Source organism: Lethenteron reissneri, chromosome 57, assembly GCF_015708825.2.
Source record: "Lethenteron reissneri isolate LAM-NWPU_2019-01 chromosome 57, ASM1570882v1, whole genome shotgun sequence".
NCBI lineage: Eukaryota > Metazoa > Chordata > Hyperoartia > Petromyzontiformes > Petromyzontidae > Lethenteron > Lethenteron reissneri.
In genome coordinates this window covers 7,890,984-7,905,207 of record NC_083835.1, presented here as the reverse complement: position 1 = coordinate 7,905,207, position 14,224 = coordinate 7,890,984, and the positions used below count along the sequence as shown (strand labels likewise).

At 54.8% G+C, this 14,224-nt stretch overlaps 1 protein-coding gene across 2 annotated transcripts in view; it reads right to left on the bottom strand.

Moving 5' to 3' along the window:
- Window positions 1-14,224, bottom strand: part of LOC133357301 (plastin-3-like) — an 86,092-nt gene that overhangs the window by 9,907 nt on the left and 61,961 nt on the right. For both annotated transcript variants that reach the window (XM_061575180.1, XM_061575181.1), the window contains exons 12-14: window positions 9,998-10,112; window positions 2,063-2,193; window positions 72-195 (exon numbers count right to left, since the gene is read on the bottom strand). In XM_061575180.1, the coding sequence (XP_061431164.1) occupies window positions 72-195; window positions 2,063-2,193; window positions 9,998-10,112 (370 nt within the window). The remainder of the gene's footprint in view (window positions 1-71; window positions 196-2,062; window positions 2,194-9,997; window positions 10,113-14,224) is intronic.

Sequence of the window (14,224 nt, the reverse complement as noted above, 5' to 3'; positions counted from 1 at the left end):
AAGAGTGTAAGAGTGGGTGAGTGTATTTCCCATGCTCCTCGTTTGTGCCCCCCCCCCCCGCCGTGTCTCACCTTGAAGCTGGAGATGGAGGAGGACTTCCCTGCGGAGGCGAGCGTCTTGTTGACCCAATCGATGATGATCTCGTCATTGACCTTCTCACCATCGCCCAGCTCCTCCAGCACGTTGATGGTGTACCTGGGGAGACGGTGAGCACGGTGGTCATGGTGGTGTTGGAGATGATGATGGTGGGGGTGGTGGAGTTAGTGGTGATGATGATGATGGTGGTGGTAGTGGTGATGATGATGATGGTGGAGGTAGTGGTGATGATGATGGTCGTGGTGGTGGTGGAGGTAGTGGAGATGATGGTGGTGGTGGTGGTGGTAGTGGTGATGATGATGGTGGTGGTGATGGTGGAGATGATGATGATGGTGGAGATGATGGTGGTGGTGGTAGTGGTGATGATGATGGTGGAGGTAGTGGTGATGATGATGGTGGTGGTTGTGGTGGAGATGATGATGATGATGATGGTGAAGATGATGATGATGGTGGAGTTGAAGATGATGATGGTAGTGGAGGTAGTGGTGATGATGATGGTCGTGGTGGAGGTAGTAGTGATGATGATGGTGGTTGAGTTGAAAATGACAATGGTGGTGATGGTAGAGTTGAAGATGATAATGGTGATGGTGGTGGAGGTAGTCGTGGTTGCGGTGATGATGATGATGATGGTGGTGGTAGTCGTGGTTGCGGTGATGATGATGGTGGTGGTGGTGGTGATGATGAAGATGATGGTGGTGGTGTTAGTCATGGTGGAGTTGAAGATGATGAAGATGATGGTTGGGGTAGTAGTGGTGGTGATGATGACGGTGGAGTTGATGATGATGATGATGATAATGGTGGTAGTAGTGGTGGTGGTGATGGTGGTGATGGTGGAGTTGAATATGAAGATGATGGTGGTGATAATAATGGTGGTGGTGGTGGTGATGATGATGGTGGAGTTGAAGATGATGATGGTGATGATAATAGTGGTGGTGATGGTGGAGTTGAAGATGATGATGGTGATGATGATGATGGTGGCGGTAGCAGTGGTGGTGGTGATGGTGGCGAAGTTGAAAATGATGATGCTGGTGGTAGTAGTAGTGGTCGTAGTGATGATGATGGTGGCGCTGATGATGACGGTGGTGATGGTGGTGATGGTGGAGATGATGATGGTGACGGTGATAATGGTAGTGGAATGGTCGTGGTGATGATGATGGTGGCGCTGATGATGATGGTGGTGATGGTGGTGATGGTGGAGATGATGATGGTGACGGTGATAATGGTAGTGGAATGGTCGAGTTGAAGATGATGGTGGTAGTGGTGGTGGTGGTGATGATGGTGGTGATGGTGGAGATGATGATGGTGACGCTGATGATGGTAGCGGAATGGTGGAGTTGAAGATGATGGTGGTAGTGGTGGTGATGATGATGGTGGTGATGGTGGAGATGATGATGGTGACGCTGATGGTCGTAGTGGGATGGTAGAGTTGAAGATGATGGTGGTAGTGGTCGTGATGATCATGATGGTGATGATGATGGTGGTGCTGATGATGATGGTGGTGATGCTGGAGATGATGATGGTGGCGCTGATGATGATGGTGGAGATGATGATGATGACGGTGATGATGGTAGTGGGATGGTGAAGTTAAAGATGATGGTGGTAGTGATCGTGATGATCATGATGGTGATGATGGTGGTGATGCTGGAGATGATGATGGTGGCGCTGATGATGATGGTGGAGATGATGATGGTGACGGTGATGATGGTAGTGGGATGGTGGAGTTGAAGATGATGGTGGTAGTGGTCGTGATGATGATGGTGGTGATGGTGGAGATGATGATGATGACGGTGATGATGGTGACGGTGATGGTGGTAGTGGGATGGTGGAGTTGAAGATGATAGTGGTAATGGTCGTGATGATCATGATGGCGCTGATGATGATGATGGTGATGCTGATGATGGTAGTGGGATGGTGGAGTTGAAGATGATGGTGGTCGTGATGAAGATGATGGTGCCCCTCCGCTCACCTGCGCATGAGTTGCCAAACGAGCGCCAGGGTGAGCATCGGCTTCCCCTCGTTGAGGTCGGTGCCAGCGATGCCCACGAGGGAGAACTTGCTCGCCTTGCCCAGCTCCACGGCGTAGTTGCAATTCTCCAGCTGGAAAGAGAGAGACACACACACACAGAGACAAAGGTCCCCCATGTAGCCTTTAGCAACTTCTGCTAGCAGCAGCAGCAGTAACTGTGGCATCGTCATTATCAGCAGCAGCAGCAGATTCATCATCATCATCACATCATCAGCAGCGACAGCATCATCGGCACTTGCCCCGACAGTCATATTGAGGCTACATGGGGGACCCTTGTCTTTGTGTGAGTAATCAGTGCAATGTTGATTAAAATCATCGCCATTGGGGGAGACAAAGGCGGTCGGGCGTGGCGATGCTGGCCTTGCCGCCCTTCATAGGGTGCTGCTGATCGCTAGCAGCACTTGCCCCGACAGTCCTATTGAGGCTACACGGGGGACCTTTGCCTTCGCTGCTGTTGCTAATTGATTCCAGGTCGCTTCTAGCTCCGGGAGAGGTCCACGGCATTCGAGGCTCCGCTAATTGGTGCCAGAGAGACAGGCATCGTCCATCAGGCGGGAACCACCATCATCATCATCACCACCACCATCACCACCATCACCACTATCACCATCACCACCACCACCATCACCACCACCATCACCATCACCACCACCATCACCATCACCACCATCACCATCACCACCACCATCACCATCACCACCACCACCACCACCATCACCACCACCATCACCACCACCATCACCACCACCATCACCACCATCACCACCACCACCATCACCACCACCATCACCACCACCATCACCACCACCACCATCATCATCACCATCATCAGGCTGGGTTGGTGGGTGGGTGAGATGTCCCGCCAGTTGGAAAGAGCGTGAGTTCAACTCGGGGTGGCGGGGTGAACGGGTCACGGGTTTGGCTCTGCTTGTTTTCGTCATCGGCAGCATGAAGATCGTTATCAGCAGCAGCATCAGCAGCAGTAATGTAGTGGGTTCAATTTAGGCGCACACACTTCTTGGGAGGCAACACTCATTTATTAATTAACACAACGTTTACTCAACAGTTACTCTTACTCTACACATAGGGTGGTGACCACCGACCTACACTAGCTAACACACAATTGTATTTTAGCCGCTCCAGCGTGACCCAGCCAGGTGGCTGCTGGCAGTCCGCTCACTGTAGGTCTTCTCTTCTGGCATCTTCACGAGGTGTCTTCATTCTTCTCAGGAACAGCCCTGCTCTGCCTTCACACCACCCTTATATCTCGTCTCTCTGGCGTGGCCGGCTCCGCCCAGGCCACGCCTCCCTTCCCAGGCCACGCCTCACTTCCCAGGCCACGCCTCACTTCCCCCACCTCTGGGAAGGTCCGGATCCCTCCAGCACGTGACCCCCCAGGCACCCCCTTGGGGCCCCCAGCCCTCGTACGGGCCAACACAGTAGTGACCGTTCTGTCACTACATCACCCCCTCCTGTATAAACACACAGCCGTCCCCGGCTGTAACACAACTGTGAACATCGAAAAGGTGTGCCTCCGAACCAGCAACATCAATAAATGACCGGCGACCGATAAGAAATACAATCACGTAATATATACAGAATCGACGAGGGTAAAAGGGAACCGCATAGAAAACGGGGAATTAACAACAAATATACATGAAAACTGGCTAACCCACTTACGCTACAGCACAGCCCCCCCACCGTTAGAATCACGCATGCAATGACAGTCACCCGTTAGCACCCCCCCGCCTTTCCGACGTGGCGTCACAACCAGTAGCACGCGTCGGCCATATCGGGGGGGGAATTTCCATGTTACCACCCCACCGCCTTTCCGACGTGGCGTCACAACCAGTAGCACGCGTCGGCCATATCGGGGGGGGGGGATTTCCATGTTACTCCCCCACCGCCTTTCCGACGCGGCGTCACAACCAGTAGCACACGTCGGCCATATCGGTGGGATTTTAACCCAGTCTCTATCCAAGACTCGCATCGCAGCATATAGCTGTACCGACCGAGCTGAGATGACCCAGTCTCTCTCCCAGACTCGCATCGCAGCATATAGCTGTACCGACCGAGCTGAGACGACCCATCGTTCACTCACTGCACAACATGCACCCTAACAACTGAGGGAAACAGTCTCAACGTAACAGGCCAACTCCACCCGAACCTTACGAATCTCCAGCCCACTGTTTCAACGCGCCTCAGAGGGTCTCAACCTCCGAGCCGTCAGGTCAAGCTGTCAGCCATAGCATGACGGGACCACCCTCCCTGAGCCATGTGAGCGCACAGCCCACAAGGCTAGACAAGCCACAGAGTGTCTCGCTCTCCGGGCTGTCAGGTCAAGCCGTCAGCCATTGCATGACGGGACCACACACTCCGAGCCATGTGAGCACACAGCCCACTAGGCTAGACATACCACGGAGTGTTTCGCTCTCCGGGCTGTCAGGTCAAGCCGTCAGCCATTGCATGACGGGACCACACTCTCCGAGCCATGTGAGCGCACAGCCCACTAGGCTAGACATGCCACGGAGTGTTTCAATCTCCGGGCTGTCAGGTCAAGCCGTCAGGCACAGCATGACGGGACCACACTCTCCGAGCCATGTGAGCGCACAGCCCACTAGGCTAGACATACCACGGAGTGTTTCAAGCTCCGGGCTGTCAGGTCAAGCCGTCAGCCATAGCATGACGGGACCACACTCTCCGAGCCATGTGAGCGCACAGCCCACTAGGCTAGACATACCACGGAGTGTTTCAAGCTCCGGGCTGTCAGGTCAAGCCGTCAGCCATAGCATGACGGGACCACACTCTCCGAGCCATGTGAGCGCACAGCCCACTAGGCTAGACATACCACGGAGTGTTTCAATCTCCGGGCTGTCAGGTCAAGCCGTCAGCCATAGCATGACGGGACCACAACGTTCATGTTAGACACGCAACACTCACTGGGCCATCCTGGTCAGGACCTGCGCCCCAAGATAGTGACAGCCAGCAGCACAATTCCAAATCCCTGGCAGCATGTCACCATCGCAATTTAACACCATCACAACACATACAATTTGAATTATGATCCCCCACAGAACTAATCCAATGCCGAACAGGTACGCACAATTTTTTTTTTTTGACGATCCCGAATATTCAATGGTCACAACAATACACCTCACATCCCGTATCCGTACACATCATCTCCGAGACTCGCATTGCAGCAATGCAGCTGTACCAACCGAGTGGAGAGAGCAATGCAATTTGACGGCAATTAACGGAAACGCACCCCCGATCCATGTAGAACACAAGGAGCATTCCCGCACAAAAGACATCATCTGTGCAACAACGGACAGGAACCAACCAGTGAGTTTGAAACAAACCGAACCTGTCACTTCAAAATCCCCTTCAACATTAACCATGGGACTCAGGGCATTCGAATTTTGAGAGAAAAAAAACTATACACAAACCCCAAGAATCGCCGAATTGATTAATACAGTATATGCAGTATACGAAGTTCGTACAGTCAATCATTTGGCACAATGCACCATCCAGTCCCCACATGGCAACACACACAATCAATACTCCAGACAATCCGTACATAGTAAATAATCACAAGCAAGTACCCAACATTCCATACACTGTTAACAATGACGATCAAAGTTTCTGACAGTTGCAAGTGACAATCACGAGCGAAACTCCATACAGTATACACAATAACAATGGTGATTTCGCAACACAACGATGTAACAACACGAGTCATTAACACGGCAACATCCACGGAACTCGGGACACCAACAACGAATTAATCATTAACTACACGCAGAAGATACCGATCTTGACGCCGTAATTAACAACAAACACTGGTCGCCGCGTCAATTTCTCACGCACACAACCGGACGAACACGCTCCGCAACCCAGCGAGTAAAAAAAACACACGATCGCAACCCGGCACACGCAAAATGGGTGAAAATTATTATTATTTTTCTTGGGGCCGGGTGCTTGTCATGTCATGACTCGCCTTGAAAACTGTGCATAGCAGAGGGCGGCAAGGTGGAGCACTGGGACGGCCCGAAGAATCTTCCATGGTGAACACGGCCTGCTCTTGCGAACGAACTCCCCCTCTGCAGGCGTTGATGTCGGCGGGAGCGGCATTTCGGCAGCAGGAGCGGCGTTTTGGCGGGAACAGCGCACCGACCCGCCGCCGAAATGGCGGGAACGGCGTTTTGGCGGGAACAGCGCCCCGACCAGCCGCCGAAATGGCGGGAACGGTGTTTTGGCGGGAACAGCGCCCCGACCAGCCGCCGAAATGGCGGGAACGGTGTTTTGGCGGGAACAGCGCCCCGACCAGCCGCCGAAATGGCGGGCCCACCGCGTGGCCAGCATGCCCGGGCCTCCCCCGCCAGCCCCCGCAGCGACGATGGTGTCCTCTCGCCGCGGCTCCATCGCTCCGTTCCCGATGGCGGCGAAGCAGCAGTGCGATGCAAGTCCCACCGCTCCGCGTGCAGCGCCATCTCTCTCTCTCTGTCGCCGGGGCTGCCATCCCCGGGGCTGTCCGAAGGACGGTCGTCACACCATCCCCGTCGTACGAAGACGTCCAGATGAGTTTTGTATTTGTTTTTCGTGTGCCCATTTAACTTCCCTAGGATAACACCTAGCAATATTTATTTTTCCACAACTGACGCCAAATGTAGTGGGTTCAATTTAGGCGCACACACTTCTTGGGAGGCAACACTCATTTATTAATTAACACAACGTTTACTCAACAGTTACTCTTACTCTACACATAGGGTGGTGACCACCGACCTACACTAGCTAACACACAATTGTATTTTAGCCGCTCCAGCGTGACCCAGCCAGGTGGCTGCTGGCAGTCCGCTCACTGTAGGTCTTCTCTTCTGGCATCTTCACGAGGTGTCTTCATTCTTCTCAGGAACAGCCCTGCTCTGCCTTCACACCACCCTTATATCTCGTCTCTCTGGCGTGGCCGGCTCCGCCCAGGCCACGCCTCCCTTCCCAGGCCACGCCTCACTTCCCAGGCCACGCCTCACTTCCCCCACCTCTGGGAAGGTCCGGATCCCTCCAGCACGTGACCCCCCAGGCACCCCCTTGGGGCCCCCAGCCCTCGTACGGGCCAACACAGTAGTGACCGTTCTGTCACTACAGTAACAACATCATCATCAGCAGCAGTAACAACATCATCAGCAGCAGCAATAGCAATAGCATCAACAGGCATCAGCAGCAGCGTTAATATCATTATCAGCACCATCAGAAGCAGAATAAATATCATCATCAGCAGCATCACCATCAGTATAAATATCATCATCAGCATCAGCAGTAACAACATCAGCAGCAGCAGCAATAGCAGCAGCATCAACAGGCATCAGCATCAGCAGCAGCGTTAATATCATTATCAGCAGCATCATCATCAGTATAAATATCATCAGCAGCAGTATCAACATCATCATCATCAGCAACAATAGCAGCATCAACAGTCATCATCATCAGCAGCAGTCTTAATATCACTATCAGCACCATCAGCATCAGCTAAAATATCATTATCAGCAGCATCACCATCGGTATAAATATCATCAGCAGCAGTATCAACATCATCAGCAGCAGCATCAGCAGCAGTCTTAATATCATTAGCAGCACGATCAGCAGCATTGTAAATATCATCAGCAGCAGCATCACCATCAGTATAAATATCATCATCAGCAGCAGTATCAACATCATCATCAGCAGCAGCAGCAATAGCAGCAGCATCAACAGTCATCAGCTTCAGCAGCAGCGTTAACATCATTATCAGCACCATCAGCATCAGTATAAATATCATCAGCATCAGCTGTAGTATAAATATCATCAGAAGCAGTATAAATATAATTATCAGTAGCAGTATAAATATCATCAGCAACATCACCATCAGTATACATATCATCAGCATCAGTTTAAATATCATTATCAGCATCAGCAGCAGTATACATATCATCAGCAGCATCAACATAATCAACAGCATCACCAGCACTAGCATGATCGTCATCATCATCATCGTCATCACCATCGTTATTTTGATCGTGATGAGCAGCATCATCATCATCATCAGCAGTTGACAGTCGACGCAACACCAGCAGTAGGATCAGCACCAGCAGAACCCAGATCTATCTTCATCATCATCCCATTTACCATCATCAGCAGAAGCTGCATTGACATCAGCAGCAGCATCATCAGCTGCTGATGATGATCATGTTGCTGATGTACACACACACACGTATCTCACACACACATACTTATACGTGTACACACACACGTGTCTCACACACACACGTGTACACACACACATACTTACACGTGTACACACACACGTCTACACACACACGTGCACACACACTTACACGTGTACACACACACACACGTGTCTCACACACATACATACACGTGTACACACACACACGTGTACACACACACACGTCTACACACACACCAGTCTACACACACACATACATACACGTGTACACACACACGCGTGTCTCACACACATACATACACGTGTACACACACACACGTGTACACACACACACACGTGGCTCACACACGCACGTGTCTCGCACACACACGTGTACACACACACACGTGTCTCACACACACATCTACACACACACATCTACACACACACACATCTACACACACACATCTACACACACACATCTACACACACACACATCTACACACACACACATCTACACACACACACATCTACACACACACACACACACATCTACACACACACACATCTACACACACACACACGTGTACACACACACGTGTACACACATACGTGTACACACACACACATCTACACACACACACATCTACACACACACACATCTGCACACACACACATCTACACACACACACGTGTACACACACACACACGTGTACACACACACGTGTACACACATACGTGTACACACACGTGTCTCACACACACACGCACGTGTCTCACACACACACACATCTACACACACATCTACACACACACACGTGTCAGGATGTGGTGAGAGTGTTCAGGGGCACATGTCCCCCTCTGCCAAGCTCGCACCACCGCTGCATGAAGGTTGTACAACCGTCTCGATCAACATCATCACCACCATGGTCTACCCACTGCTGGATGTAGATCAATGTGATGACGAGGCCTCTACGCTGCGTGTGTTCTCTAACACACACACACACACCCGGCATGAACATCATCACCATCATGGTCTACCCACTGCTAGAGGATTATCAATGTGGGCGGGTGGGGTGGGGTGGGGTAGTGGAGAGGATGGGGGGGGTGGGTGGGGGAGGGAGGGGTTGCCCACCTTCATGTTGGGGAAGCGGGGAGGGGGCATGGAGGGGGAGGGGGGGTGGAGGGGGGTGGAGGGGGGGGAGGGTGGTTGGGGGGAGGGGGAGCGGGGGGAGGGAGGGGTTGCCCACCTTCATGTTGGGGAGGCGGGGAGGGGAGGTGGAGGGGGCGGGGTTGGAGGGGATGGGGTGGTTGGGGGGAGGGGATTGGGGTAGGGGGTTGCCCACCTTCATGTTGGGGGGTCGGTAAGGTGGGTGGAGGGGGCGGGGTGGGGGGGGGGGTTGAGGGGGTCGGGGTAGGGGGGTTGCCCACCTTCATGTTGGGGGGGGCGGTAAGGTGGGTGGAGGGGCGGGGTTGGGGGGGGGGTGGGGGTAGGGGGGGTTTCCCACCTTCATCTTGGGGGGGTCGGTAAGGTGGGTGGAGGGGGTGGGGTTGGGGAGGTGGGGAGAGGGGGGGGGTGGGGGTAGGGGGGGTTTCCCACCTTCATCTTGGGGGGGTCGGTAAGGTGGGTGGAGGGGGCGGGGTTGGGGGGGGTGGGGGTAGGGGGGGTTGCCCACCTTCTTCATGTTGGCCCCCAGGCGGGGGTAGGGGGGCTTGTTCACGCGTTCCCACTCCACGGGAGTGCGGATCTTCTCCAGCAGCTGGAGGATGACGAGGGCGTCCCGCAGGTCGCTGCGCTCGGGGCAACACGCGCCAGACACTCACTCAGTCACTCAGTCACTCAGTCACTCACTCAGTCACTCACTCAACCACTCAATCACTCAACCACTCAATCACTCACTCAACCACTCACTCACTCAATCACTCACTCAATCACTCACTCACTCAGTCAATCACTCACTCAATCACTCACTCAGTCACTCACTCAACCACTCAATCACTCAACCACTCAACCACTCACTCAACCACTCACTCACTCAATCACTCACTCAATCACTCACTCAGTCACTCACTCAACCACTCAATCATTCACACACTCAACCACTCACTCAACCACTCAACCACTCACTCAACCACTCACTCAACCACTCACTCAATCACTCACTCACTCACTCCCTCCCTCACCAGGCTCACGATGGCCGTACCGCTGACAACCTGGGTTCTAGCCCTGGGTCTGGGTCTCTCCCCCTCTCATGGGTTCGAGCCCTGGGTCTGGGTGTCTCTCTCCCTCTCATGGGTTCGAGCCCTGGGTCTGGGTGTCTCTCTCCCTCTCATGGGTTCTAGCCCTGGGTCTGGGTGTCTCTCTCCCTCTCATGGGTTCGAGCCCTGGGTCTGGGTGTCTCTCTCCCTCTCATGGGTTCGAGCCCTGGGTCTGGGTCTCTCTCTCCCTCTCATGGGTTCGAGCCCTGGGTCTGGGTGTCTCTCTCTCTCTCATGGGTTCGAGCCCTGGGTCTGGGTCTCTCTCTCCTCTCATGGGTTCGAGCCCTGGGTCTGGGTGTCTCTCTCTCTCTCATGGGTTCGAGCCCTGGGTCTGGGTCTCTCTCTCCCTCTCATGGGTTCGAGCCCTGGGTCTGGGTGTCTCTCTCTCTCTCATGGGTTCGAGCCCTGGGTCTGGGTGTCTCTCTCCCTCTCATGGGTTCGAGCCCTGTGTCTGGGTGTCTCTCTCCCTCTCATAGGTTCTAGCCCTGGGTCTGGGTGTCTCTCTCCCTCTCATAGGTTATAGCCCTGGGTCTGGGTGTCTCTCTCTCTCTCATGGGTTCGAGCCCTGGGTCTGGGTGTCTCTCTCCCTCTCATGGGTTCGAGCCCTGGGTCTGGGTGTCTCTCCCTCTCATGGGTTCGAGCCCTGGGTCTGGGTGTCTCTCTCCCTCTCATGGGTTCTAGCCCTGGGTCTGGGTGTCTCTCTCCCTCTCATGGGTTCTAGCCCTGGGTCTGGGTCTCTCTCTCTTAATGGGTTCTAGCCCTGGGTATGGGTGTCTCTCTCTCTCTCTCTCATGGGTTCGAGCCCTGGGTCTGGGTGTCTCTCTCTCTCTCTCTCTCATGGGTTCGAGCCCTGGGTCTGGGTGTCTCTCTCTCTCTCATGGGTTCGAGCCCTGGGTCTGGGTGTCTCTCTCCCTCTCATGGGTTCTAGCCCTGGGTCTGGGTGTCTCTCTCCCTCTCATGGGTTCTAGCCCTGGGTGTCTCTCTCTCTCTCATGGGTTCGAGCCCTGGGTCTGGGTGTCTCTCTCCCTCTCATGGGTTCGAGCCCTGGGTCTGGGTGTCTCTCTCCCTCTCATGGGTTCGAGCCCTGGGTCTGGGTGTCTCTCTCTCTCTCATGGGTTCGAGCCCTGGGTCTGGGTGTCTCTCTCCCTCTCATGGGTTCGAGCCCTGGGTCTGGGTGTCTCTCTCCCTCTCATGGGTTCGAGCCCTGGGTCTGGGTGTCTCTCTCTCTCTCATGGGTTCGAGCCCTGGGTCTGGGTGTCTCTCTCCCTCTCATGGGTTCGAGCCCTGGGTCTGGGTGTCTCTCTCCCTCTCATGGGTTCTAGCCCTGGGTGTCTCTCTCTCTCTCATGGGTTCGAGCCCTGGGTGTCTCTCTCTCTCTCATGGGTTCGAGCCCTGGGTCTGGGTGTCTCTCTCCCTCTCATGGGTTCGAGCCCTGGATGTCTCTCTCTCTCTCATGGGTTCGAGCCCTGGGTGTCTCTCTCTCTCTCATGGGTTCGAGCCCTGGGTCTGGGTGTCTCTCTCTCTCTCATGAGTTCGAGCCCTGGGTCTGGGTCTCTCTCTCCCTCTCATGGGTTCGAGCCCTGGGTCTGGGTGTCTCTCTCCCTCTCATGGGTTCTAGCCCTGGGTCTGGGTCTCTCTCTCCCTCTCATGGGTTCGAGCCCTGGGTCTGGGTGTCTCTCTCTCTCTCATGGGTTCGAGCCCTGGGTCTGGGTGTCTCTCTCCCTCTCATGGGTTCGAGCCCTGTGTCTGGGTGTCTCTCTCCCTCTCATAGGTTCTAGCCCTGGGTCTGGGTGTCTCTCTCCCTCTCATAGGTTATAGCCCTGGGTCTGGGTGTCTCTCTCTCTCTCATGGGTTCGAGCCCTGGGTCTGGGTGTCTCTCTCCCTCTCATGGGTTCGAGCCCTGGGTCTGGGTGTCTCTCCCTCTCATGGGTTCGAGCCCTGGGTCTGGGTGTCTCTCTCCCTCTCATGGGTTCTAGCCCTGGGTCTGGGTGTCTCTCTCCCTCTCATGGGTTCTAGCCCTGGGTCTGGGTCTCTCTCTCTTAATGGGTTCTAGCCCTGGGTATGGGTGTCTCTCTCTCTCTCTCTCATGGGTTCGAGCCCTGGGTCTGGGTGTCTCTCTCTCTCTCTCTCATGGGTTCGAGCCCTGGGTCTGGGTGTCTCTCTCTCTCTCATGGGTTCGAGCCCTGGGTCTGGGTGTCTCTCTCCCTCTCATGGGTTCTAGCCCTGGGTCTGGGTGTCTCTCTCCCTCTCATGGGTTCTAGCCCTGGGTGTCTCTCTCTCTCTCATGGGTTCGAGCCCTGGGTCTGGGTGTCTCTCTCCCTCTCATGGGTTCGAGCCCTGGGTCTGGGTGTCTCTCTCCCTCTCATGGGTTCGAGCCCTGGGTCTGGGTGTCTCTCTCTCTCTCATGGGTTCGAGCCCTGGGTCTGGGTGTCTCTCTCCCTCTCATGGGTTCGAGCCCTGGGTCTGGGTGTCTCTCTCCCTCTCATGGGTTCGAGCCCTGGGTCTGGGTGTCTCTCTCTCTCTCATGGGTTCGAGCCCTGGGTCTGGGTGTCTCTCTCCCTCTCATGGGTTCGAGCCCTGGGTCTGGGTGTCTCTCTCCCTCTCATGGGTTCTAGCCCTGGGTGTCTCTCTCTCTCTCATGGGTTCGAGCCCTGGGTGTCTCTCTCTCTCTCATGGGTTCGAGCCCTGGGTCTGGGTGTCTCTCTCCCTCTCATGGGTTCGAGCCCTGGATGTCTCTCTCTCTCTCATGGGTTCGAGCCCTGGGTGTCTCTCTCTCTCTCATGGGTTCGAGCCCTGGGTCTGGGTGTCTCTCTCTCTCTCATGAGTTCGAGCCCTGGGTCTGGGTCTCTCTCTCCCTCTCATGGGTTCGAGCCCTGGGTCTGGGTGTCTCTCTCCCTCTCATGGGTTCTAGCCCTGGGTCTGGGTCTCTCTCTCCCTCTCATGGGTTCGAGCCCTGGGTCTGGGTGTCTCTCTCTCTCTCATGGGTTCGAGCCCTGGGTCTGGGTGTCTCTCTCCCTCTCATGGGTTCGAGCCCTGGGTCTGGGTGTCTCTCTCTCTCTCTCATGGGTTCGAGCCCTGGGTCTGGGTGTCTCTCTCCCTCTCATGGGTTCTAGCCCTGGGTCTGGGTGTCTCTCTCCCTCTCATGGGTTCTAGCCCTGGGTCTGGGTCTCTCTCTCTTAATGGGTTCTAGCCCTGGGTATGGGTGTCTCTCTCTCTCTCTCTCATGGGTTCGAGCCCTGGGTCTGGGTGTCTCTCTCTCTCTCTCTCATGGGTTCGAGCCCTGGGTCTGGGTCTCTCTCTCTCTCATGGGTTCGAGCCCTGGGTCTGGGTGTCTCTCTCCCTCTCATGGGTTCTAGCCCTGGGTCTGAGTGTCTCTCTCCCTCTCATGGGTTCTAGCCCTGGGTGTCTCTCTCTCTCTCATGGGTTCGAGCCCTGGGTCTGGGTGTCTCTCTCCCTCTCATGGGTTCGAGCCCTGGGTCTGGGTGTCTCTCTCCCTCTCATGGGTTCGAGCCCTGGGTCTGGGTGTCTCTCTCTCTCTCATGGGTTCGAGCCCTGGGTCTGGGTCTCTCTCTCTCTCTCATGGGTTCGAGCCCTGGGTCTGGGTGTCTCTCCTCCCTCTCATGGGTTCGAGCCCTGGGTCTGGG